At 40.5% G+C, this 25,400-nt stretch overlaps 1 protein-coding gene and 1 long non-coding RNA gene across 17 annotated transcripts; both read right to left on the reverse strand.

The window, feature by feature from the left end:
• Positions 1-3,821: 3,821 nt before the first annotated feature.
• LOC127783932 (uncharacterized) lies at positions 3,822-15,528 on the reverse strand. Of its 14 annotated transcripts, none has more exons than XR_008019408.1 (6): positions 13,442-15,528; positions 13,232-13,323; positions 12,168-12,238; positions 6,043-11,983; positions 5,660-5,958; positions 3,822-5,175 (listed from the first exon to the last, which is right to left on the reverse strand). It is a non-coding gene; the product is annotated as an uncharacterized LOC127783932 (long non-coding RNA). The 14 variants fall into 14 exon arrangements; XR_008019406.1 differs by having other exon boundaries at positions 6,043-12,007; XR_008019405.1 differs by having other exon boundaries at positions 6,043-12,007; positions 12,168-12,870.
• Positions 15,529-18,387: 2,859 nt separating this feature from the next.
• On the reverse strand, positions 18,388-22,414 carry LOC127784009 (disease resistance protein RGA5-like). 3 transcript variants are annotated; one of them, XM_052311181.1, is made up of 5 exons: positions 22,186-22,414; positions 21,796-21,971; positions 21,273-21,720; positions 20,838-21,179; positions 18,388-20,432 (listed from the first exon to the last, which is right to left on the reverse strand). In XM_052311181.1, exons 3-5 carry the CDS (start codon positions 21,665-21,667, stop codon positions 18,491-18,493), a joined length of 2,679 nt encoding a protein of 892 aa, XP_052167141.1. In that variant the 5' UTR covers positions 21,668-21,720; positions 21,796-21,971; positions 22,186-22,414; the 3' UTR covers positions 18,388-18,490. The 3 variants fall into 3 exon arrangements, with proteins under 3 accessions (XP_052167141.1, XP_052167138.1, XP_052167139.1); XM_052311178.1 differs by having other exon boundaries at positions 20,838-21,720; XM_052311179.1 differs by lacking the exon at positions 21,796-21,971 and having other exon boundaries at positions 20,838-21,720.
• Positions 22,415-25,400: the final 2,986 nt, after the last annotated feature.

Below are 25,400 nucleotides of genomic sequence, written 5' to 3' on the forward strand. Positions count from 1 at the left end.
TCTTCCGTAGAATGACCACCTGGACCATGTGCTTTACAAAACTTGCTATGGTCAGGCTGATATTCTTTTCCTCTGCTTTTGTCATTATTCCACCATCGTCCTCTACCTCTTCCAGAATTCCACCATTGTCCTCGGCCTTTTGCAGATTGCCCCCAATTGTTTCTTCCTCCACGAGTGTTTTCCCATTGTCTCTTCCCTTTTCCTTCTCCATTATTTGAGTCCTCTCCAATAAAGTTTACTTGTTTTTTCTGATCTTGCTTGTAATCGTTCTTGAATTTTTTTCATGGTTTTGCGGTGTTTTCAGTTTTTTGTTCTTCTCCTAAAGAAACTTGCTTATTCTTCGTCTGCTTCTTTCCCAACAATGCAGCCTCTTCCGCGTGTACTCTTAGCTCATCTTCTTGCGAAACTTTCCATTCTTTCAAACAGGTCCTTTGCTGTCTTTGGCCTATTTCTTGCAAGGTCAAAACGGAGAGGTCCAGGCAACAAAGCTCTTTTTGCTGATGCTGTGAGCATTTCATCATCCACCTGCCTGATCTGACACCTTATTCTTGAAAATTTTATCATAAAACTTCTCAAGGTTTCTCCCGGCATCTGCTTCATGGCGTATAGGTCATCTGCTTCCTTTGGCTCTTCATATACACCAATGAAACCTGCTCGAAAAGTATCTCTCATGTGCTCCCATGAGTAGATTGTCATAGGTGGAATGGTGGTATACCACGACAATGCCACTCCTTCTAGCATTGTTGGAAGTATCTTTGCTTTCGTTGTGTCATCTCCTCCGGCCGCTTCTACCGCCGTCTGATACACCCTCAAATATTTATTTGGATCTGTATCACCTTTGTACTTTGTGATGTTTGATAATTTGAAATGTAATGGCCAAGGTGCCATCTGCAGATTTTGGCTCAAAGGGCTCTGGGTATCGATTGCTCTCGCCGGTTGAAAATAAGATTGTGCTGATGCGAATTGGCCTATATGGTTAGGGAATTGAGTGGCAAACTGGGTTATGTTTGGATTAGGCATTTGTGGAATGTAGTATTGCTCTTGTGTTGTTTCTGGTTGTTGTGAATGAAAAGAAGGAAAAGCTTGATGCTGTTGGTTAGGGTTTTGCATTGTCTGATCATGTGAAGCTTGTATGTAAGGTATATTGGCTTGGCGTGTTTGTACTTGAGGGATTTGAATATGTGGAATTTGTATATGTGGAATGTTGGCTTGGGTTTGGGGGATTTGGTTTTGGGGAAAGTGGGTCTGGTTGTAGAACTGTGGTTGGGTGAGCTGTTGGGTTTGAATGGAAGGTAGATTTTGAGTAGTTTGCAAGGTCTGGATGGATTGCGAATTTTGGGTGGAAAGTCGATTTTGCACACATTGTGGGATCTGATTGGGAAGTTGGTTTTGAACGGATTGTAGGATTTGAGTGGGAAGTTGGTTTTGAACAGATTGTAGGATTTGATTAGGGAGTTGGTTTCGAGGAACTTCTTGTGTTGGCTTGTCAACCGGTGCATTCCCTACTTGGGAATTCTCCTTTTCCATATTTCCAACATTTCTTTGGACCTCTTCCACGACTTGATTCGGTTGACCTCCATCAGTGTTTAATGTCTCTGCCTCTCTGCCAGATCCTCCTGCTCCCATGGTTTGATCATGCAAAGCTTGAAGCCTTTGCAGTTCCTTCTGCAGTTCTTCGTATTGTTCTTTGTTCACCATAACAGCCTCTTGTGCTTGCACCATCTCGGCAAGCTCTACCTCACTTGGCGGGTCTTCCCTTGTTTCTCCTCTTGCTGGACCGACAGTCTTTCCACCTGGTATTGCTTTCTCCACCCCGGTTTGTGCCGATTGTCCAGTCATCTCTTCCTACTCTCTTTCAAGTGCTGCTGCTGCGCTTGCAAAAGTGTCGGTGTAGCGAATTGGCACTGACTTTTGCCTTTGGGAACGTTTCATTTACTATTCAAGCCCACTCCAAGGAGACTATACGTCCCCACGGACGGCGCCACTGTCGTGACCCAAGGTCACGGACAAGATTGGGGATAGACAGGAAAACCCCCTTTTCCCGCCTATCCTGAGAAATGAGCCCGAATACCAAATGAACACACTCACAAAATGACAAGACTTTTTGTATCCCAAGATATCCTGCCTGCTACAGGCTTTTGTCGGCTTTATATAGCTCATAGCTTTACATGTTAGATTACAATTGTGCCCTTTGTTAGGCTCACATGAAATTACAATCATGCCCTTGCTGTATCAGCTAGTGCTAAGGGTATTTTGGTACATAATGGAGGTCATTATGGTCTTTTGGTGCTAGCTGGATAAAGTGGTTGAGTGGTCCCTAGGAATATTCCCTTGGTATCTTTAGTGTCCAAGCCGTATTCTCTATGGCTAAGAGCCTTTTCCGCCACCATGGGTCTTCTCCTCAGCCAAGGGTCTTTTCCGCCACCATAGGTCTTTTCCATGACAAATAGTCTTTTCCAGTTCGACCACCCTTTCCGACTTATCTTGTAGCTGACCTGTTGTTGACTAAGAAAACATTTAAAACAGATGATAATCCTTAAGCGATAAGAGTTTACTCGAACGGTGATTTCCGATTCGAATAGTGTTTTGCCGTTTCCCTGTTCGAATAATCATTTCCACTCGGATGATAAAAACAAACTTACTCAATCTCTCTCATAGAGTGTTTTGAGCAGAATACGGAGGGACGGTGGTCACCCCCTGCTACAACATAAATCAACCCAGTAGAGTATGCGATATATTCTCATACTATCAATCTTGATATGCCTCATGTCCAAATTTTAGGATGGAGGGAGTATGTTGTAGTTTGTGAGATCAAATTAAGGTCATCCACCTATTGTGTCTCGCATAATTGTTCAATCCTTTTAGACAATAAAGTAATTTATTGTAATTTAAATCAAAATAATAATTAGCGAAGAATTGATATCACATTCCATTTTCTATAGAAAATGAAGCCTCTGAGTTGATGGTCTGTCTAGATTTTCAACGTTTAGTATTGCTTCATGATGCAAAGGATGTGAAAGGTAAACGGTTCTTTCGTGTAAACGAGGAGAGAAAAAGAAGATTCCAACCTCTTTGTTCAAAGTTTCTTTAAAAGTTAATTTAGCTGTCAAATCGTTGAAGATGTCCGGTTTTCATCCTAAGCTAAAACCCTTTTCTTTTTTCTGTTTCAACCTACTCCCTCCGTCCCAAAAAACAAATCTAGAACTAGATGTGACACGTTCTAGTATAATGAATCTAGACAGAGGTATGTTCAGATTTGTAGTACTAGAATATACCACATCCAGTACTAGATTATTTTTTTATGGGACGGAGGGAGTATATATATCAGTACCACCACACCAGCATGGTTTTTTATACCAGACAAATCTTTTATTCTACCAATAAAAAATCAACTCTAAATTCAGTCTAAGACAATGCAAAGAAGTAAAGACAAACTGAACTGAATAGTATCAATCTTTTTTTTTGAACTTTCTAGCAAGATTTGGGTTTTTGTTCTCAATCAAGGTTAAAAGTCATAGATTCTGAATCAGATGATCAAATTTTACACTAGAAAATATTTTAAGGTACTAAATGTTGGATGATAACTCTTAATTTAATGCTATGTTTTAGGGTGATATACAAGACATACCGTTTCTATTATGACAAAAGCAAGACGCTACGCTTCCCAAAAATCAGTAACATCATGACACGCTTGAAAGTAAGAAATGTCATCTTCCAAGGGGGTAAAAAAAAGGAAAGGAAACCATCTAGTTCTCACTTCTCAGCCCCTTTTGTTGACCAATACTTATCCGTCGTCAAGATAAACCTAAGTGACTGGAATATGGGGAAAACTTTTCTGATCCTTGTGCCAAATTTAACTGATTCTTACAAATATGCTGCAAAATTGAACTGCATATTCCAACAGGCTATTCCTGACTGATTAAGTCAGTTTTACTATCTCTGTCGCTGTTTTCTACAACCTCCAGTTCATATGATAAGCCATTTTAGCTTTTGTATTAAGTCAAATTTCTCAAACTCTAGTCGAATTTATAGAAAAATACCAACATCTATACACCATCAAATTAGTTCTAATTAAATTCATTATGAAATATATCTTGATAGTGGTATTATTTGTTTGTAGATGCTGATGTATTTTTCTATAAACTTATTCTAAGTTTGAGAAGTTTGACTGAAGATAGAAGCTAAAATGACTTACAATATCAAACAAAGGAAGTAGAATATTGAAGCAGTGCATGCTTCTGAGAAGAACCAATATGTCCACATATATAGAAATGAAATGCATGGTTGATGCTTTTGGAATATAATAATCTCTTCGCCTATATATACCCATAGTCAGATTGAACCACCTCGTTGACTCCAAGAGCTATATACTGTGTTCCTGAAATTTCACACAGGGAAAAGAAAAACATAGCAAGACAGTCCGAAGAGCTTCAAGAATGAAGTGCCCCTCAGCTTTGTTATTACTAGCTATCTTCACTGTGTTAGTGCTTTCTTGTGCTCAGCAAGCCTCATTAGGTATGATTCTACCCCTTATGCATCATTTCTAATGTTTCTTGTGTCTCCAACAAGTGAATTTTCGTGGAAGTAACTAATATATAGATACCTTCATATAATATTTTCTCCATTGTACAAACTTAAAATTACTCTGATCTCTTGTTTCATGCAGCTTAGATTGAAACAAAATTGGGCTGCAAGTAAATATTGATCACACCATTTATTTTGCCAGCAAGAAACCAAATATGAGAACCATATGAGTTCTACAGTCCTCTCACCTCACTACAAAATGGCCAATCTCCTATATATAATCTATGATAGTTTGTCGAGAGCCGTTTGTGATGATCTCTTACGGTCTTACAAGGCAACCATTGAGATTTGACTGAAAACCTTAAACCATTAATGGTTTGTGCTGATGTCCAATGGTGCATAAGCATGAACGGTTAGAATTAATCAGTAATGATTATTAATAATGAATTGTTAGAGAAGTCCACATCTCTAATGATTAACGAAAAATAGTTAGAGATGATATAAAGGTAATTTCTAACAGCTATTTTGTAGATTATAGAGAATGTAATTTTAGAATAGAATGTTTAACCTGACAGCATGTCTGCATGTTGCCTATAGATGGTAGGCGGGATTGTGTAAAGCTCTGACGCCTTCAGGTTTCAAGTTTGATTCCTATAAGCCACACATGCATGAAAAAAATTGTGATATGTAGATGGATTTAAATCATTTTCACAGAGTACACCAATTTTTAACGGTTCATGAATCGTCTGAAATTACCCCCAATCCCTAAAGTTATATTATCAACCATAGAGAATACTTAATCCCTATAACAAAACATTAAAGATAGTAGTTTTTGTGTACTTTGTAACCGCCGCAAGAAATTCACAATAATAAAAAGAATCACAAAACAGTACAATTTGAAAATTGACTGTATGCAGCATACTCCCTCGATCTGATTCCAAATATAAATCATTTCAATTCCTTAAACTCATTCCTAAACGTAAGTTATTTTGGAATTTCTATGCACTTTTTCATCCCTTTTCCAACGTAGTATAAATTAATTTAAGGGTAGCAGAGTCATTTGAGTTGTTCCCTCAATCCATGCACAAGTTTATAACTAGTTATTTTTTGAAATAAAATGGAGTCATTTTCTAACCTTTTGGCTCTTGTCACTAAGTAGATTGAGCTTGACAAAATCCCAATGTGGTTGATGAACCATTGGGAATATGCCCATTTAGTAACAATTTTTACCGCATCTCCTTCAATTTTTACCGCATCTCCTTCTTCCTCTCCCTTCTCTTGCTTGTCATACATGGTTCCCGAGTGGTCGACTGGCTATATAAATGGCATCGCCACAACACTCTACAGAAATAACCATATATATCAACCTCAACGAGGCTACGTCAATCTGTGCTCCAAAAGTCTAAGATCTCCCAGCTTGCTCAATTCATGCCCCTACAACCATTAGGGAACTTGTCATTGCTGCGAACAAAAATATTCACAATAACAAAAAGAAAAAGAAAAATCAGAAAATAGTACATGTTCGATTGCTCTTTCTTGCCCCTAGGAGTGGCACTTTCTTGGCAACAAGAAACTGGAGAGTAATTGAATCAACTGAATATGTCAAACGAATGTTACAATGTTCAAAATAATATGTAAGGAACTGATTTTGTCACAGCAGAACACATTACACAGAGAAATATTTTGCAAAAAAAGCCTAATAGAAGGGGTTGATATCTCTTAATAGTTTCAGTATGTCAGTAGTAGACTAAAGAAAGGACATTTAAATGAAGAAAATGGACTCTGGCACTCACCATTGGCATTTCTCAGATTTTCCATTTTTAAGTGCCATTTGAATCTACTGGCGGCTTTATTTTATTTCAAGCTTGATATCCCATTTACCATTTATACACTGGCACTCACCATTGGCATTTCTCAGATTTTCCATTTTTAAGTGCCATTTGAATCTACTGGCCGGCTTTATTTTATTTCAAGCATGATATCCCATTTACCATTTATACAATGCTCAAGTGGTACTCACTTCCACATCTCCACAGTTGAGGACTTCATAAGCATTGACTGCGGCCTTCCCAGTGGCTCTAGCTATGTGGATGAGAAGACGAATATCACATATATTTCAGATGATCAGTACATAGACACAGGAGAAAACCACAAAATTTCTTCAGAACACCAAGGTGCCGAACAATTCAGATCGGGTTTAAATCTCAGAAGTTTTCCTACTGGAGGTAGGAATTGTTATACTCTTTATCCCGCCATAAAAGGTCAGAAGTATCTTATAAGAGGAATGTTCATGCATGGGAATTATGACAACAAAAGCCAGAATCTCGTTAGCTCACCACTGCTCTTTGATATCCGCATCGGACTGAACTTCTGGAACCAGGTCAACATTAGTAGTGCAACCATGACTTACACGTCTGAGGCTATAGTTCTTGCCACTGTAAATTCAATATCAGTTTGCTTGCTTGATAATGGAAAAGGAACTCCTTTCATATCATCGTTAGAAATGAGGCCAATGAAGAGTTCAAAATTATCCTGCAGCGACACCAAATCATCCTCTTCTGCTCCAGGATCGACGAAGCTTGGGTGCAAATAGCACAATTAGGTGATCCTTCTTTACCGACTAAAAATTTTCTGCATACCCAATAATTTATTCTATTTCTACATAAACATTGTGTAATTTCTGCCACCAGGTATCCAGATGATCCCTATGACCGTTTGTGGTGGCCATCACAGAATACATCTGAGTGGATAAAGATTTCCACAACAAGCATGGTCAGGCGCTACCCTGATGATGTATATGAGGTGCCAGCTGCAGTCCTGAAGACGGCCGCCACGACATCATCCAACTCTACTGCCCTGAATTTCTTGTGGCTGTCTCCAGCCAGCTGGGCTGTGGCTCCTGGATACTTGCTTGGCTTACACTTCACTGACTTCCAGCAGGAGCAGCTGCGAGAGTTCCACATATACTACAATGGCGAGTCCTTTGTTCCTGATGGTAAGTCATACAGCCCACCTTACCTCCTCGCGAACTACTGGAATGACAGCAGTCCAACTGTATCGGACAACGGCCTATCATACAAAATCTCCATTGTCGCTACCAACGCATCTGTGCTGCCACCCATGCTCAACGCCATCGAAGTATACTACCAAGTCCAACAGGATGAAAAGATGACCTCCTCAGAAGATGGTATGCATGTGCCCATGTTTTTGTTTGAATTGAAACCACTAGACTAGTTTCTAATTATTAGCAAGGCCATGCAAATTGTTGCAACTATAAATATACGAAATGTGCACAACTTGTGTATTAACTTAAACAATGAGTGAATACAAATACTCCCTCCGTTTCATATTTCTAAGTCATTGACTTTTTTCTTAGTCAAACTTCTTTAGGTTTGATCAAATTTATACAAAAAATTAACAAAATCTATAAAACCAAATCAATTTAATTAAATGTAACATTGAATATATTTTGATAATATGAATGTTTTCTGTTGGAAATGTTACTGTATTTTTCTATAAACTTGGTCAAACTTAAAAAAGTTTGACTACGAAAAAAATCAAAACAACTATGAAACAGAGAGGGAGTACATGTTTTGCATCAAAGGATCATTTCCCTCATTCCCTCTTCTTGTTTAAGAAGTATTGCTTTTTTTCTCTTGCTGGACAGTTTTTTTAACATCAGTTTATCCATCGTTTGCTCTTTTGATTTTAACTACTATACCTTATTAAAGAGGAAAATAACAAAACTTAAAACTTCAAAAGATTTATGCATCATACATGAGCATGTCCTGTTTGGGATGGACGAACTGCAAAGATAATATTGCACATCACATATAGAACTCAGCAAAGATTAGTGCATTGCATATGTACATGTCATAAACCACATACTAATTCATTACTTCCCACTATCGATTTTCATATTTTGTTTAGTTGATGCTATGATGACTATAAAAATTGAGTACCAAGTGAAGAAGAATTGGATGGGTGACCCATGTTTACCAGAAAAGTATACATGGAATGGCTTGAAATGTAGAGGTCAAGGAGATACATCAAGAATTATATCCTTGTAAGTGGCAGTGTTTGAGTGATTTATGTCCTTTATGCACTTATTATTAGATTGGTAGCTCTTTTATTTTAAATACTCTAAATATTTGGCAGAGACTTGTCTGGTAGTGATTTGCAAGGTGCAATATCTGAAAAATTTTCCATGCTCAGATCACTTGAATACTTGTGAGTATAGTCATCTACAAAACTATCCAGCAATGTGTTAAACATTATCAGAATTTCACTGTTTTCTATTTTCAGGAACTTGTCGCACAATGGTTTAACTGGATTAGTACCTGAATCCTTGACAAACTTACCAAATATCCTTGTTTTGTACGTGTGAATGTGATCCTATCATTTCAGGGAAAAAACACTCAGATGTGCAGATCAATAAGACAATTCTTTGGTTCATGTTGTTTATGCAGAGATCTATCAGGAAACCATCTAAATGGTACATTCCCTGAAGGACTATGCAAAAATCGAGCACTCAAATTGAGGTTTCATGGTCTTTAATTTTTCTAGTTCACTATAACATTATTGAAATCCTGGAATATCAACATGTAATGTGAAATAACAATGGCCAAACTAATGCAACTTTTCTGCAAAAGAATCATAAACAGTAATGAACACACTTGTCATGATATGCAGGTCTATATCAGTTCAATGATGAATCATGTACTTGGACTGTTTTTCCATCAAAAGAACTATGTAATCTAACTGATCGGAAACCTTAGAAATTACACTGTGTAATCTTTCAGGAGAAAAAGTAGACTAAAATGTTGGCACAATGCATAATAAAAAATGGTAGCAGTGCATATATGCGAAAATTTATTATTAAGAAAAGTAGTTTTTTCTCATTTAGGTTTTTAATATTTAATTAGAAATCAATCTACAGAATAATACACACCAAATCAAGGTGTAGTTCTTTCCCATCTGGGCCTATTAATATGAGAGTTTTCAGATCTTAAGAGTGAATTCAATGCCACAAATTTCAATAAACTGTTATTATCCATTGGATCAAACCAGACAGATATGTTTTTCTTGGTTTAAGGTATGACACTGCAAATGGAGATCCATGCAGTTCAAGATCATCGAAGAAGAAAAAGAAAACAGTCCTAGCAGTTGCCATAGTGGTTCCAGTGGTGATTGTATCTGCTATACTGATGTTTATTTTCTGCAAAAAGCAAAGTATGCATCTTCTCTGTAAATTCCTAAACATACATCTATATCAGTAACTGTATAATACTATCATCATTCGAAAAAAGTTATTTTAGAAAGTTAGGACCTTTAGTGTTTATAATACAGTACTTGTTACCGTTTTGGTTAATGTGATTCGATTTGGGTTTCATCTCTACCCCTACCCAACTTGATTGGGACTAAAGGCTGATTCTTTTGTGTCAGGATAGTATATCCCACTTTCTGCGGGTTACTTCAACAATGTTTACTTCTAGTCAGTACATGAGTTCCTAAACAATGCATACTTCCCTACAGGCACAATGAAAATATATCTTTCCATGGAAAGATGTTCTTTTCTTTTATGAAACAGTGCATTCTATTTCACGAACTTCCACCTTTTCACCTAGCATTTAACAGTTGATCTTTAATGAGTTCAATCCATTGGCTTTGATTTTTAGTTGACATGGCATTATGAGGTTAGTCATATTCAAAGAAAGTTTCAGTAAACATGGATTTGTACAGGTAAATTATGTTAGGAACTAGGAATTATATCAGAAGAAATTCAGCATATTGAACAGAACAGAGTAGACAAAAAAAGGACATTTTTCAAAAATTTTCCAATTATATAGAATACTTGATTTCTTAAGCTATTGCTGAGTGTTCTTATTATGGGTGCAGGCATTGTGAAGTCTAGAGGTCAAGAACATTGTGGAGATCATGTGCATATTCCAGACAACCGTGAGTTCACATATGATGAGTTAGCGAAAATTACAAACAATTTCTCAACATTCATAGGTGAAGGAGGATTTGGGCCTGTTTTCCATGGCCAGTTAAAAGATAGCACTCAGTTAGCCATTAAGATGTGTTCTCCAACATCGACACCAGGGAAGGGATTGCCAGAATTTTTAGCTGAGGTACTAAATTTGATTGATGAAAATTTAAGACGGATTTCAACATTAGACTATTAGATGATCTTGAACTTAACAAAGTTTACCTTTTAAAAGATTCAATATAAAATAATATTGTTCTTGTACAATGCTATGTTGTCAAGTTTGTGTTCAGAAACATAGTACTCTGAAGGTATTGTCTTCCTCTTCCCTTCTGTAGGTTGAGAGCTTAACAACTGTGCACCACAGGTATCTGGTTTTATTGGTTGGATACTGCACTGACAAGGATCATTTAGCTCTTGTTTATGAGTATATGCCTAACGGGAATCTTTATGATCATCTGAGAGGTATGTGACTATGCACACTGACGAACATTAAAATCCCATATTATATCTGTGCAAAGAAAACGAATTTCCTCTACTTGGTTATCAACTTATTATGTACCTCAAAGAGAACATTAGTCTTTATATGATTAATCATCATTGTTGTAAGCAAAAAAGGCCAAGTGAATCAAGATGCAATTATTAATGCATTTCAAGCAATATAAAAAAGATTACATTGATTCCAAAAAAGAGCCTTTTAAAGTCCTTGAGAAAGTATCGTACTACCGTGAGATACTACTGTTCATAGTGTTAATTATGACATTTCTACATTAGGACTTAGGAAGGTAGCAGGAGGTAACAAAAATTGACAACATGAAGTGCGGCACCTTGTGTTACCTCATTGAAATAAGGTGGAAGAGCTAGAGAGGAGTTGGACAGTGGGTCAGTAGTGTTGTGTTTTTTTTTTTTTTTTGGCTTGGTGAACCCTGCTTGAACATCAGTTTTTTATCCAAATGTGAATTATTTGTTACTATCATTTCTCATGTGGATAGCACATAATTCTCAAGGTGCCACTGAAAAGCTTTCATTTTGCACAAGCATCTTATCTTTACATAACAACACAATTATTTATATCCTGATCCATCAGCAACATTTTTTCATGGTCATTTAGGAAAAAATGCTATTATTCAGAAATTAAGTTGGCAACATCGAGCACGAATTGCACTTGAAGCTGCTCAAGGTATGGTTTTGAGTGTACCAAACCATTTTCATCAGTTTTCCTACTCTTCTATTACATGTTCAAATTTTAATATATCATATCCTATGGCACAGGTCTGGACTACTTGCACACAGGATGTGTGCTGCCTATAGTTCACAGAGATGTTAAGTCACACAACATTCTTCTAGGATGTGACCTGAATGCAAAGATATCTGATTTTGGACTGTCAAAGTCATACCTGCATGTTGCACAGAGTCACATAACAGCAACTGCTGCTGGCACTCCAGGCTACATCGACCCAGAGTTTGTTCCTATATGCATTCAAAGCTTCATTTCTATTAAAAGAACCACAATGCAAATTCTAAGAATACTGCCTGCAAAAAATGCTAATAAATACCAGAGAACATCATTTGTAGTAACACTAGATGCAATCAATAAGACTAACTGTGTGTTCTGTTCCAACTATTTCAGGTACTGTCGTAGTGGAAGACTTACCGTTAGCAGTGATGTCTACAGCTTTGGAGTAGTTCTGCTAGAGATTGTGACAGGTGAGCCTCCCGTCATACCTACAGCCGGACATATTGTGCAGCGCATAAAGGAGAAGGTTAATATGGGAAATATTGAAGCAATTGCCGATCCACGACTTCACGATGAGTTTGATGTTAGTTCAATTTGGAAGGTTGTTGACACAGCACTGATGTGTACAAAGGAGGCATCTAGTGAAAGGCCAACGATGAGTATAGTAGTAGCACAGCTAAAGGATGCATTAGCGTTGGAACAAGCCCGTTTAAGGTACAGCATCAGTGGCATTAGCCAAGGTGGTGCCAATGCTGAATTGTCATACTCCTTGCCAATGCCAAGATAATTAAGCTAAGAATCATTAAAAATTAACTAATAAAAAAAACAGCAATGAACAATGGACATGTATGTCTCTCCACTGGGGTTTGGTACTTAAGGATTACAATCGATTTCTCAATCCTATGTAAAATTCCAAATTTCTAGCATTGTTCTGTAATGTGTATATTAAGAGGAATATTTAGAAATCAAAAATAGCAAGCATGTCTCATCAATTATATCCCATGATTTTACTTTTAAAAGCTTATGTAATCTGGAGGAATATGCCAAGAGAAAACCTATTACCAGCGGTTGGATTTTTTGCACTTTGTTTGCCTGGTGTTTAGGACAAGTCTGGAGATATCTGCGAGTACATCAGGCACTGTTTTTCACTTCTAACAGATTAGATCATTACTATTAGTCAAGATAAGCCTACATTCCAAACTGGCAAACATGTAGATTGTAGAACAAATGTAGCACACACAAGTATTTATGGAAAGAAGAGTGGAGAAATATGGGTGCTAGAAGCCTAGAAGCATGGTTAAGTACTAATGTACTTCTAGTTAAGTAGTACTTTACAGAGTTAAACCTAAGTGTATTAATGGAATAATCATGGAACTGTGTGGGTACTACCCTATGGAGTTGCAGCAATATTTACTACTTGAGGGATGCATCCAAGACATAACTTTAAAAGAAAAATAAATCAGCAAGCAAGCCTTGGCAACCTGGAATTTGGGAATTTCTCCTGTAATCTGGTATCTGGAGAAAACATGTGCAGCATCCTTCCATAGCATATGGTGGATTATCAGAGACAAATCTGCACAAACAGGCAAACTCATCTATTACGATGGAAGCAGTAAAGCAAATCGTGCTGAGCGAGAAAATACTAAATCTGGAAGGGACTAGCACATGCCCACCAACAAGGACACATCTACCTGAAGAACGCTTGACCGCACTGCGGCGGACGGCGGTGGCCTCCGATGGCGCGGTCGTGGTGGACGTCGACGGCGGCGTGCGGAGCTCGTGCGTGAGGGATGATGTGGTTGATCCAGGGATCGGTGGCGGAACTCGAGCGAAGTCGCGCACGCAGTGGCGTCGGCGGCGGCGGCGGCGGCGCTCGAGCTCGTCGGACTTAAGCTGGGCCGGACTGATATGGATTGCAATGGATTGCAGTGTTAGCCCATTCTAGCTAGTTGGGCCTGAGCGGGTTCGCTGCTGCCGTGCGAAGAGGGCTATGCGTCGGACTTAGGGTCTGTTTGGTTGCTACCCTGAGAGCAACTTGCCTAGCCTGGAACAAGCTTGAGTATAATCTGGAGTTGTTTAGTTGGCACCCTGAGAGTCATCCTCCCTCGCCAGGCCTGATGCGCTCCGGCACGGTATTAGCCTGAGTCATTTGGGTCGCCTGAGCCTCAGGCGCAGCAGCGATGCGCCTAATCCCCTTTAAACAGTTCGCACGCAGCTGCTGCAGCCTGCAACGAATGCCACCGCGCGGCGGCGTGGCCACCACTGCTGCAGCGACGCCACAGCAGCCGCGTGAAGTAGACGCCGCCACTACTACGACGCTACAGGAAGCCACCGCAGCCGCTTGAAGTCGCCGTCGCCACCGTCAATGAAGTTGACGCCATTGCCGCCGGACGAAGCCGACGCCGCCTTGCTAGACCCAACATCGCATGAAGCCATGAACCATCACTGGGGATCCTGTAGTCTGTTGCTTCACTAGATCTTGCTTTGCATGCAGATTGGAGAAATAATTGAAGATTTGAAGGTTTTGCTGGATTATATGGATTTGGGGATCTCGTGCTTTCCCATCCTTTTTTTCCCTTCTTGATGCATCCGAAAGATTATTTTTTTTTTGTAAAGTTCGGTTGTACTGATGGATTTTGGTTGGAGGGCGATGCAATCATGCTAAGATTTGTTTCTTGGCGTCAAAACATGAATTAGCTCTAATTACCTAGAGCCTAATTGCAACTTTTCCTCCCAGGCCACGGTGACCAACCAAACAAGTGAAGTCTCAGGATGCCTGACCAGGCAAGTTCATCAACTTCTCACATGCCTATCAGGCATGTAAAATCGTCAGGCATGATGGCCAGGGCACCAACCAAACAGCCTCTTAGGCCTCTCATAGTGGGCGTTCCTTCGTATACGTGGAGCGTTCCTTCATCCTACGTGGTGAAAAAAGTTGGTGGGGCCCATAGCTTCACTAGCTTCTTCGGTTCCTAGCGAAGGAACGAGAACCTCGCTCAAAAAGTCGAGCGTGGGGCCCACTGACGAGAGATGCGAGGACGAGAACGCGCCGTGCAGAGGAGGCCGACCTTGATTCCCGAGCAGGAAGGAGCTCCGACGACTCCCGATCCAACTCCAATCCGCGCCGCCGCCGCCGTCGGTGAGGAGGGCGGGGTGAGGACACGCCGCCGCTGCCGCTGTCTTCAGATCCGGGGCGCCGCCGCCGGCGTTGAGGAGGACGGCGAGGATGCTCCAGATCCGCGCCGTCGCCGCCGTCTTCAGATACGGGGCGCGGCCGCCGTCGTTGAGGAGGACGGCGAGGACGCTCCAGATCCGCGCCGCCGCCGCCGTTTCTTCGCCAGGTCCCGAGGATGCCGCCGCCGCTCGGCGTTGTGGCAGGCGGTGAGGAGAGCGCCGTCGGTGAGGAGGGCGAGGCGAGGACGCGCCGCCGCCGCCCGCCATGACCGCTCCGAGGACGACGACCACGAGCACGAGCACGAGGACGCGCGCGCCGCTCCACTCTAGAGTCCGCACCGCCGCTGTTGTCCTCTCACGCTGCCGCCGCTGTCCTCCCGCGCCGCCGCCATCCTCCTCGCTCTGCCTTCTCGTCGCCACCGAGAGATTCGCGCGCAGGGACGGCGCGCACCGCCGTGGGCGCGTCGGTGGCGACGACGGCGATCTGTACCGCCGCGCGCTCCGGCTGTCGGGTGGGTGGGAGTGAAAGTAGGAGAGGGAAAGGGGAAAGAAGGAGAGAAAGGGGAAAGTGAGAGAGAGAATATGTTGGGGTGGTTGGTTTGGGGATCCCTATAGTACCTTGCACTGTGAGAGGTGTGGCTTTGTTGTGTATCTATCCTACGTGGCATACGAGGTAACGCAAATGAGGTGCTTGCACTGTGATTGGCCTTACCGCGTGAGACTAGGACGCATTCATGAGCCATCCGATCGTTAAGTATTCATGAATGCAAAACTATTTAAATTATTTTTTCTCTTAAATTATTTATCTAAATCATGATCCGATTATACCATTAAATTCGTTGTAATTAAATCTTTAAAATAAGACCATACATAGATATATTCCGATGAAAAAAATTTAGCTTATCGTTACAATTAAATCTTTAAATGTTACATGTTGTTCCACCAAGTATATCAGAATTATTTTACTAAGTAGTCGAAAATGTTCCAATCGTTTAGATCGGGTGCTGTTTCACCTTATATAAAAATAATGTTTCAATAAATAGCGAAAGAATGTTTAAACTCGCTGTAACATTTGATCCATATAAAGTGAAACATTATAAGTACACTATGTGAAACATTTTTGGTGGAACAAAAAATGAAACGAATTCTCTTAATAAAGAGTTTCCAAAATATGTGGGTGATTTATTGCAAAAGAACTTTTCAATTCACTGCAACATTCGATCTATACATTAGTAAAACATTGTGAGTACACTAGGTGAAATATTTTTATTAGAACATTGTGAATACTTATTGAAACACTCAACTAACACATATGCAACATTTACAAATAAGCCAGTGAAACACAATAAACTACTTACTTAAACATATAAATAGCACCATGAGATACATTAAAGAAATATATATACATCGTGACACTAAATAAATATGTACAACATAATAGAATTTCAGCTGAAACATCTGATTCTCACATGTGAAACATTAAGTTTAATTGGTTGAAACATATATGTGTTTTTTTATTATAATATAGTCATGTGAGATCTTGTTGTAAATATTTAATTGTAACGAATACAATGGTGTAATCGGATCGTAAATTGGATGAGTAATCTAGAAGAAAATTCATTTTCAAGTTTGCTAAAATGGTGTTATCTACATGCAAATAACCTCGTGTCATCTCTCCTTCGTGTATATTAATGCTTAGAAAGGAAGCATATGTAACAGAGAGAGAATCTGACGAAGGTTGCAGGAGAGCGCTACACGTCGGACGTACGGCGTGAGATGAAAAATCGGACGCCTCCGCAACCGTCCAATCCATGCACAGATGCATCAGTCATCCATCATGCATGTATCAAACGAATTTTAAACTATTTTTTTTCTCAAAATATTTATCCAAATCATGATCCGATTGCACCATTAAATTCGTTGCAATTAAATCTTTAAAACAAGACCACACATGAATATAATCCGATGAAAAAAAATTTAGCTTATTATTGAATTATTTTTAAATGTTGCACGCTGTTGCACCAAGTATATCGGAATTGTTTCACTAAGTAGATCGAAAATGTTTTATTGGACGCCGTTTTGCCTTATATGAAAATAATGTTTCAGCGAATAGCGAAAGGATGTTTTAACTCACTGCAACATTTGATTCATACATAGTGAAACATCATGAGTACACTAGGTGAAACATTTTTAAATTGAAAAAAAAAATCGGATGGTCAAATGTTGCAGTTGACCAACAAGTAAAACATTATGTTATATATATGGTGAAACAAAAAAATCATCAACTGGAACATTTAAATATTTTATGAAACATGGTGAAGATACACGTTGAAACATGTTGCTGTCACATATGAAACAACAAGTATTGACGGATTGAAACACATGTTTTTCTTTTATCAAAATATAATCAAGCGATATCATGTTGTAAAAATTTAATTACAACGAATACAATGGTGTGATCGGATCTTAGATTGAATAGGTAATTTAAGAGAAAAATCATTTTGAAGCTTGCTAAAATACACGCATGTATGCATGCATGAGGTGGAGAGAGAGTAGTAGTAGGTAGTTTTAGGAATTTTGTGAAACACACTTGAGACACATATTGAAACATATCACTATCACGTATGAAACATTTTGTTTTAACGGTTTGAAACATACGTTTTTCTTTTGACATAATATAATCATGTGATATCTTGTTGTAAAGATTTAATTGCAACGAATACAATGGTGTGATCGGTTCGTAGATCGGATAAGTAATTTAGAAGAAAAAATATTTAAAGAGAGGATGAAATAATGAAAAGAAACAGCTAGATATATGCATGCATGTTACAGTACGACAGTACCATGTTGCTGATCTACAGCATTAATTTTCTTGACGTCAACAGAGAGAAAGGAGAGATTAGCAAGCAAGGATTGAGCTGATCATAGGCGTCCGATGTTTTTCATCTGATCGGACGTTCGAAGAGAAGCATTTTCGAAGGTTGCATGCAGTAAAGTCATAATAAGAGGTGTCTGATTTTTTTCTCAAGATCGGGCGACTGGATTGAAGCATTTTCCCTGCCGTGCAGGCCATGCAGGTGGGCCTGAACGACTGACGTGTGGGCCTATATTATTAGAGTGGATACATGGCAGATTAGATAACGCTGAAACAAGTATAAAGTAAAGATATTGCCATGGTTGCAGTTGGTGCTGACCAGTAGTGGAGAAGAATTTTTTTTTCAAATGTGAGTGTAATTTTCTTTTTTTTTCTATGGTCTTTTCTGTAATGCGTAGTTTAAAAAATCCATCAAGTTGCTCTGAGCCTGAACAACGGAAAGCTAGCCTAGATTAGTTCAAACAGAGTACGGACTATCTGCTCAAAATAAGTTTCTCTACTTCTAAAAATCTTGCTTAGTGCTTCTGAATATACGTGTCAGTTGTCGGGTTAAAAAAACATACGAGTCAGTTGAATGATCATGTAACAATATCAAATATACCTTTCCATCATCAAACCAAGTTACATCGTTGACGATTTTGCGACATATTACATACATATACTACCTGCAGTAGCATAAATAAGTGATTTATCAACTCGATTCCATAATTTCAAGGGTGGGATGGTTGGGATGGAGCTGTGCTGCGTGCCTCAACGCAGACTTCGCACTCTCCATGTCGCTATCTATAGTACCGGTGGTCCGCCGAAGATCGACATAAGCAAACTCAAGGGAGAGCAGATTCTCCAAACCGACGACAAAATCAACATTTCCACCATCTCTTGTATCTTGCACACTGAAATAACCTAAGCAAACAGTTTCGACCCTGGGCAGTGCTCCCAGCTGGAACGTGAGCTGAAGTGAGTCCTTAATACGTAGATTGAACAATATCAGGCAGCAGAACTCTCCTGCACAGGTGAGCAAGCACTCACTTTTATCAGCGTCCAGGTCGAGAGAGAGAAGAGTTGGCAACCTTCCAAGGGCTTTCAGATCCTCCTGCCGAAGCTGCTGTAGGCTGATGTTCAGATCGGTGAGATTGGTGAGGAGGGAGGGGTTCTTCCTTATCCAAACTGGTACAATGGTGAAAAGACATGAGACTCCCGTAACAAATCTCCAGAGACGTCCAGAGGGCATCCAGCGTTCCCCCAGGAAATCCAGGGAGGAATCGCCAACAGCAAAAATCCTCAGATTTTGGATTTCGTGTAGGTTGCACAGTGACTCTATCCACACCTCCTCCAAGGACTTGTCCATTTCATCCCACCAAAGCTCAAGCTCCCTAAGTTTCGTAAGATTTCGCAGCTCTTTACCAAAGTTTGGGGACTTGCCAATGTCAATCGATGACAATACCTCCAGCGATGTTAGATTACCCATCCCCTCAGGTAGTATTGTATCTTCAGTAACCTGTAGGAACATCAATCTTCTGAGCTCAACAATTGTTGATGGCAGTCTTACATCACTTGTTACAATCAATGTCTGCAAAAACTTCAGCTTCTCTATCTCCTTGGGGAGCTCACGGTCATAGTTACACTCATAGAGTCTTAAGTATCTTAGGTGAAATAAGTTACAAACATGCTTAAGATCAAGATGGCAACCTTCTTTAAGATCACAATTTTCTAGATCCAGCACACGTAAAACTTGGAAGCTTGAAAGAGATGGTAACAAACTAATACCAGAACCGCTGAAGATAGAAATCGACCTCACTTTTGACATCTTCAGGTTGGTCTGAGTTGTGGTGAGTTCTAACTTGCTATTTTGGAGAGATAGCCTATGAGCCTTGCTTGCTGGAGATGTCTGTTGCAAAATGTCACCCAATACAGTAACAAAGTTCTCTTTAGTTGATAAGGAACGGACAAGATCAAGAATCATATCATGCACAGAACAGGAATTTATCACGCAGCTGTCATAATCTAATGGTCGGATGAGGCTTCGATTTATAAGCTCATAAAAGTAACTATATCCAAGTTCAAACAAGTTGTCTCCGTCTTTTTCAGGCTCGATGAAACCTTCATCTATCCACATCCTTACTAATCGAGATCTCTCAATTTTATAATCTTCTGGAAATATACTTATATATAGAAAGCAAGTCCTTAGATGGGAAGGTAAACTGTAATAGCTAAGTGACAATATCTTTCTCATGTTCTTCACATCATGATTGTTTCCAAGTCCAGAACCAATTGAAGTATATACCTTGTTCCACTCATTTGTCGGATTTCTCATTGTATTAGCAGCAGCTAACACACTTGCTATGGTAACGATAGCTAATGGTACATTACCACATTTGTTCAATATCTTTTCAGATACTTCAACAAAGTCCATCGGACATTTATCTTCAGAGCCAAATATTTTTCCATAGAATAGTTTTTTAGAGCTCTCTGGAGTAAGGGCTTTCAGTCCGTGAGAAATACCAATCTGTTCAGCAATAGAAAAGTCACGGGTAGTTGCAATTATTCTGCTCCCAGCATTGTTTTCCACCAAAGCACATCTGATTGCAGTCCATGATGGTATATCCCATATGTCATCAATCACAATAAAGTACCTATATGTGTGGGGAAATGGTAGAAATGTGTATTAGTAATGCAATATAGTCAGATGTCGTTCCTATAATAAACAAGAGATTTATAAATAATGTTCGTTGACAAAGTACTACTGGAGCACACAAAAAATAAAAGCTGCTAAAAATAGTGAAGGTTATTCAAAGGAAAAGCAATAGGCTCAATAAAATTTTACATACAAATGGGAGCAAGATTAAATAGTCGTTAGAAAAACATTTTTATTAGTTACGTTGCATCTAGCTAGATTAATCAAGGCAACAAAATACACATGAAACTTAAGTTAATTGAAAATATATTAATCTTTTAGTTTCAAAATTGTGCAATTCTAGGCTATATGTTGATGACTATAAATAACAAAACCATGTGAATCAAAGTGTCATGATGTGTACCTCTTGTTGTTAAGAAAATCTCTGAGCTCGTCAATGAGCTGCTTCTCATCCCTGACTAGGTTATGGATGTCTTTGTACTTTGTCTTGTCAAGCTCAAGCAGCATGTCCTTGAAAACTTTCTCGATGTTAGAAGTACTGGAAACAGCGACAAATGCCGTGCATTCGAATTTCGGTTTAAGCCTGTCCCACACCTCTCTAGCAAGAGTTGTCTTTCCCAGACCACCTGGTCCAGCAATAGAGATGACCTTGAGCTGTTGATTGGACAAACCTTCTGCCTCCATCGTCAATGCCTTGATCAGGTCGTCACATGCCTCGTCGATGCCAACCAGCTCCGCCTTGTTCCTGTACAGGCCATATAGGCGTGGATCACTGGCGGCGGCTGCGGGGTGGGTGACACCGTTGTTGAACCGGGCGACAGTTTCGTCGACCTTGTACCTGTCGCGGCGAGCAGCGACCTCCCGGGCACGTTCCATGATGTCCTTGATCTCGTCGGCGATGTCATGGCGCGCCTTGGCCTTCCCGAATCTGCCGGCCACCTTCTTCACCATCCCTTTGGAGCCCTGGTCGTCGACGCGCACCATGAAGCTGTCGACGACGTCCTCGGCGTCGTAGGAGAGCTCCCTGACATCGCGCGCCCAGAGATTGACCTCCTCACCGAGCTGGTCATAGGGCACGTCGCCGACCTTCCGGAGGGCGACCTGCATGCTCTCCAGCTCTCTCCGGAGAGCCTCGACGTTCTTCTTGACGCCCTTCTGCAGGTTGTACTCATCCATGGCCAGCTCGCTCAGCTTCAGCAGCAAGCTGCCCATGGCCCCCGTCGCGGAATCCATGGCCGCCGAGCCGAGACGATCTCGACCTCAACAGTTCGCCACCAGCCCGTTCGCTGCAAACACTCCGACAGGTTAGATTTCCGGGGTGGGGGGTCAGTGGGAGGAAAGGGGCAGAGCACTTGGCTTACAGGGATGCCTAGGAAGTGGGAGGACCGGCGGTGGCGCTGCCGGCCGCGGGCCGTGAGAGGGCGATGGGCACGGTCGATGGCCAAGAAAATGGATGCGGACAAGTCGTCAGCGGGGAAGCAGGCCGCGGGAGGTGGGGTGCACCCGTGCAGGGTTCAATCTTTGGTTTTCGGTATTTCTATAGGAGGGTGCCGATACAGAAATTTCAGTATGATATTTCGAACAAAATTTAGTTAAAATTAAACAAATATTACCAAAATCCACGAAAAATTTTTAAAATTAAAAATTTTGGCCAAAATGATATCGTATTGGGGGAGTCCAAAATTTCTTTAAGAATTTCAGTCCGAAATTTTGAAAAGGAGCGGCGGTGGGTGGAGGGGCAAATAACTCACCTGGTCGATCACCGATACAAGCTTGCCAGAGTGGAGGCCGTCGTTGGGCTTGTCGTCGCCAGCATCGAGTTACTCTCTACTGCCTCCAGAACGAATGGGGGAAGGGAGAGGACATACTAAAGTATGACTTGGACTTCCGGGAGGAAAAGGTGGCAAAACTCGTGGTGCTCACGTATATGTAGATTGGACATAATATACTTTGCGTCAATGCATCAGTGATAAGGTAACAAAGCTCGTGGTCCTCGTGTATTTATGGAATGGACAAAGTGGACTTTGTGTCAACGCATCATAAATAAGGGGATAAGCTGGCAAAGCTCGTGGTCCTCGCGTATTCACGGAGTGGTCCCCGCGTATTCGTGGAATAGACGGGGATAAGGTGGCAAACCTCGTGGTCCTCGCGTATTCGTGCAATGGACGTGGATAAGGTGGCAAAGCTCATGGTCCTCACGTATTCGTGGAATGGACGAGGATAAGTTGGCAAAACTCGTGGTACTCGCGTATTCGTGGAATGGATTGGGATAAGGTGGCAAAACTTGTGGTGCTCGCGTATTCGCGGAGACGTGGATAAGGTGGCAAAGCTCGTGGTCCTCGCGTATTCACGGAATGGACGTGGATTTGATGGCAAAGCTCGTGGTCCTCGCGTATTCACGGAATGGACTGGGATAAGGTGGCAAAGCTCGTGGTTCTCGTGTATTCGCGGAATGGACTAGGATAAGGTGTTAAAGCTCGTGGTGCTCGCGTATTCGCGGAATGGATATGGATACGGTGGCAAAGCTCGTGGTGCTCGTGTATTCGTGGAATGGACATGGATAAGGTGGCAAAGCTCGTGGTTCTCGCGTATTCGTAGAATGGACGTGGATAAGGTGGCAAAGCTCGTGGTGCTCGCGTATTCGTGGAATGGACGTGGATAAGGTGGCAAAGCTCGTGGTCCTCGCGTATTCGTAGAATGGACGTGGATAAGGTGGCAAAGCTCGTGGTCCTCACGTATTCGTGGAATGGACAAAGATAAGTTGGCAAAGCTCGTGGTCCTCATGTATTTGTGGAATGGATGAAGTGGACTTTAGGTCAATGCATTCGAGAGGGTTGCTGCCAGTAAAAATATGTAGGCAAACCACATATATAATGAAAATTTAGAAACTACCGTTTGATAGAAAATAGATACGTTAGATTTGTTCTTGTCAATAAATACATATGGGGTTTGTACTATTTATTTTTCCACCGGCAAATGACTAAAACTATATGACTATTATCTAGCAGTAGTTTCTTAGTTTACATTACATACATGATTTGCAGTACATATTTTTCCGCTGACAAACAACTAGAATTATAGGATTATTGTGTGCTTATCTTTTTATGCTATAATAGAGTTTAATTTATTTTTTTTATAAATTGATACAATTTTGTATATTTTGAAGTGATACATCACACATATTTATCTAACTTAATATCTTTAATAACTATTTAGATGGCTTACATCTCGAGAGTTTAGAATTTTCTTCCTTAGTCTAGCTTGGTGGAGAGCGGCTCCCCAATCTACATCGAGGGCAGCCACGCGACAGTGGAGAGTGACCCGATGAGCACCTCCGTTGACTCCGCGGTGTCACGGTAGGCAATGGGCTCGGCTCAAAGAAAAGTCTCGGGCAGCAGCAGGAGACGGGACACACGTCGCCAGTTCGGACGGTGTTGCACAAGAAGTATCGTGCGTCACTGCAGCAGAGATTTTTTTCTTTTTTCCTTCCTGACTATGGAAAGACAACCGAAATTATCGACTGCGTTGAAATTAATAGTAGTACTAATAAATAACTCGGCTGGTCACAGATGGGCTCGCGGTAGGGGAGGCCATGTGGGGCTTGTTGGTGTCGAGCGAAGATGGGGACGGAGCAATCTAGGGCAAGGGAGGTGAGAGGACGAAGTCCCATGGAGAGGCAGAGAGGAAGTGCGGGAGCCTGGGAGGAGGGGGGCGGAGCTCCAGGCTTCATGGCCATAGCCATACGCGACCTGGTGTCTCGCGAGTGGAGAGAGGACGACTCCCAGGAGAAAGAGGATAAGGTCTTCTACTTTGCTCACAGTCGCCTCGCCCACGTATTAATTAGAATGATGGAGAGGAAGTAGACTTTGTCGCAACACATCAAAGTGGCCTGGTTGGCGGAGGAGTACTTTGCTCACGGTCTCGTCGGCCATGTAATAGAATGCAGGGAGTGGACTGGAAGGCATATAAGGTTGTGTTTTTCGAACGGCGATGATTCTAAACTCTCCATGAAATATATTTCTTTTTATTTTTTATGGGGCATGAAATATTTTTCTTGTTTTTTTATATCACCCAAATTAATATTAAAAGTTTTCTAAAAAATAATAAGATAGATTAGTGTGTTATATGTCACTTCACAAATTTACAAGTTCAAATATAATAAAAAAATAAACTAAACTTTAACTAGAATGCTATATTCACATTCATATTCTATTCTCGTTACAACTCGTAGAAGTCATATTTGAACTTACATTTTTTAAGTAATATATCGTATACTAATCTATAAAATTGAACTTTAAAAAAATAACAACTGTTTAGATGATATACGAGAGACGATGGAACATCCTCTTAAAAGTTCACAATTATTCTCCCGTTGTCAAATAATGTTTTGGTCCGAAACTCCTAGACGCGCTAGCTAAATAGCTGAGGCATGTTTTGGTTTCAGCCTTTCAGCCCATCATTAGCAAGGCCCAAATACACTTTTGACTTTCTGTTTTACTGTCCAGTAGCGCCAGCACATCCACGTCCTAGGAATTAATGCGAGGTGAGGCAAACCGTTTAATTTGAAACTGTTGTAGCGCGATTATTGCGTGATTAGCGCTATAATTCATTATTAGTTCTTCTAATTTTTGTTTTTCGTAATTAGGTGACGTGATTAACGTGAGCACTCATACGCGAAAACTTTCAACCCGTTTTTTTAAACTTTCAACTCGAATTTGAAAATTTCAACTCAAAATTTTGAAACTTTCAACCTAAATTTTAGAACTTTCAACTCAAATTTTCAAAAACTATCAACTGAAAATTCCAAACTTTCATAAAAAAATTTAAAACTTTCAACTTCAAAATTCAAAATTTCAAAACTTTCAAGTACAAAATTCATAACTTTCAATTCCAAAATTCAAAAGTTTCAACTTGGAATTTAAAATTTAAAACCTCATGCTAACTACTCCCTCCGGGCTGAGAATAC

This window comes from Oryza glaberrima, chromosome 9 (assembly GCF_000147395.1).
Source record: "Oryza glaberrima chromosome 9, OglaRS2, whole genome shotgun sequence".
Taxonomy (NCBI): Eukaryota; Viridiplantae; Streptophyta; class Magnoliopsida; order Poales; family Poaceae; genus Oryza; species Oryza glaberrima.

What these genes read in the sequence shown, in the direction of transcription:
- LOC127784009 (XM_052311179.1), bottom strand. Translation starts at nt 21,667, where the DNA reads ATGGATTCCGCGACGGGGGCCATGGGCAGCTTGCTGCTGAAGCTGAGC. An exon ending in GATTTTCTTAACAACAAGAG is followed by an intron (nt 20,433 to 20,837) that starts GTACACATCATG and finishes CCACACATATAG; the next exon opens with GTACTTTATTGTGATTGATG.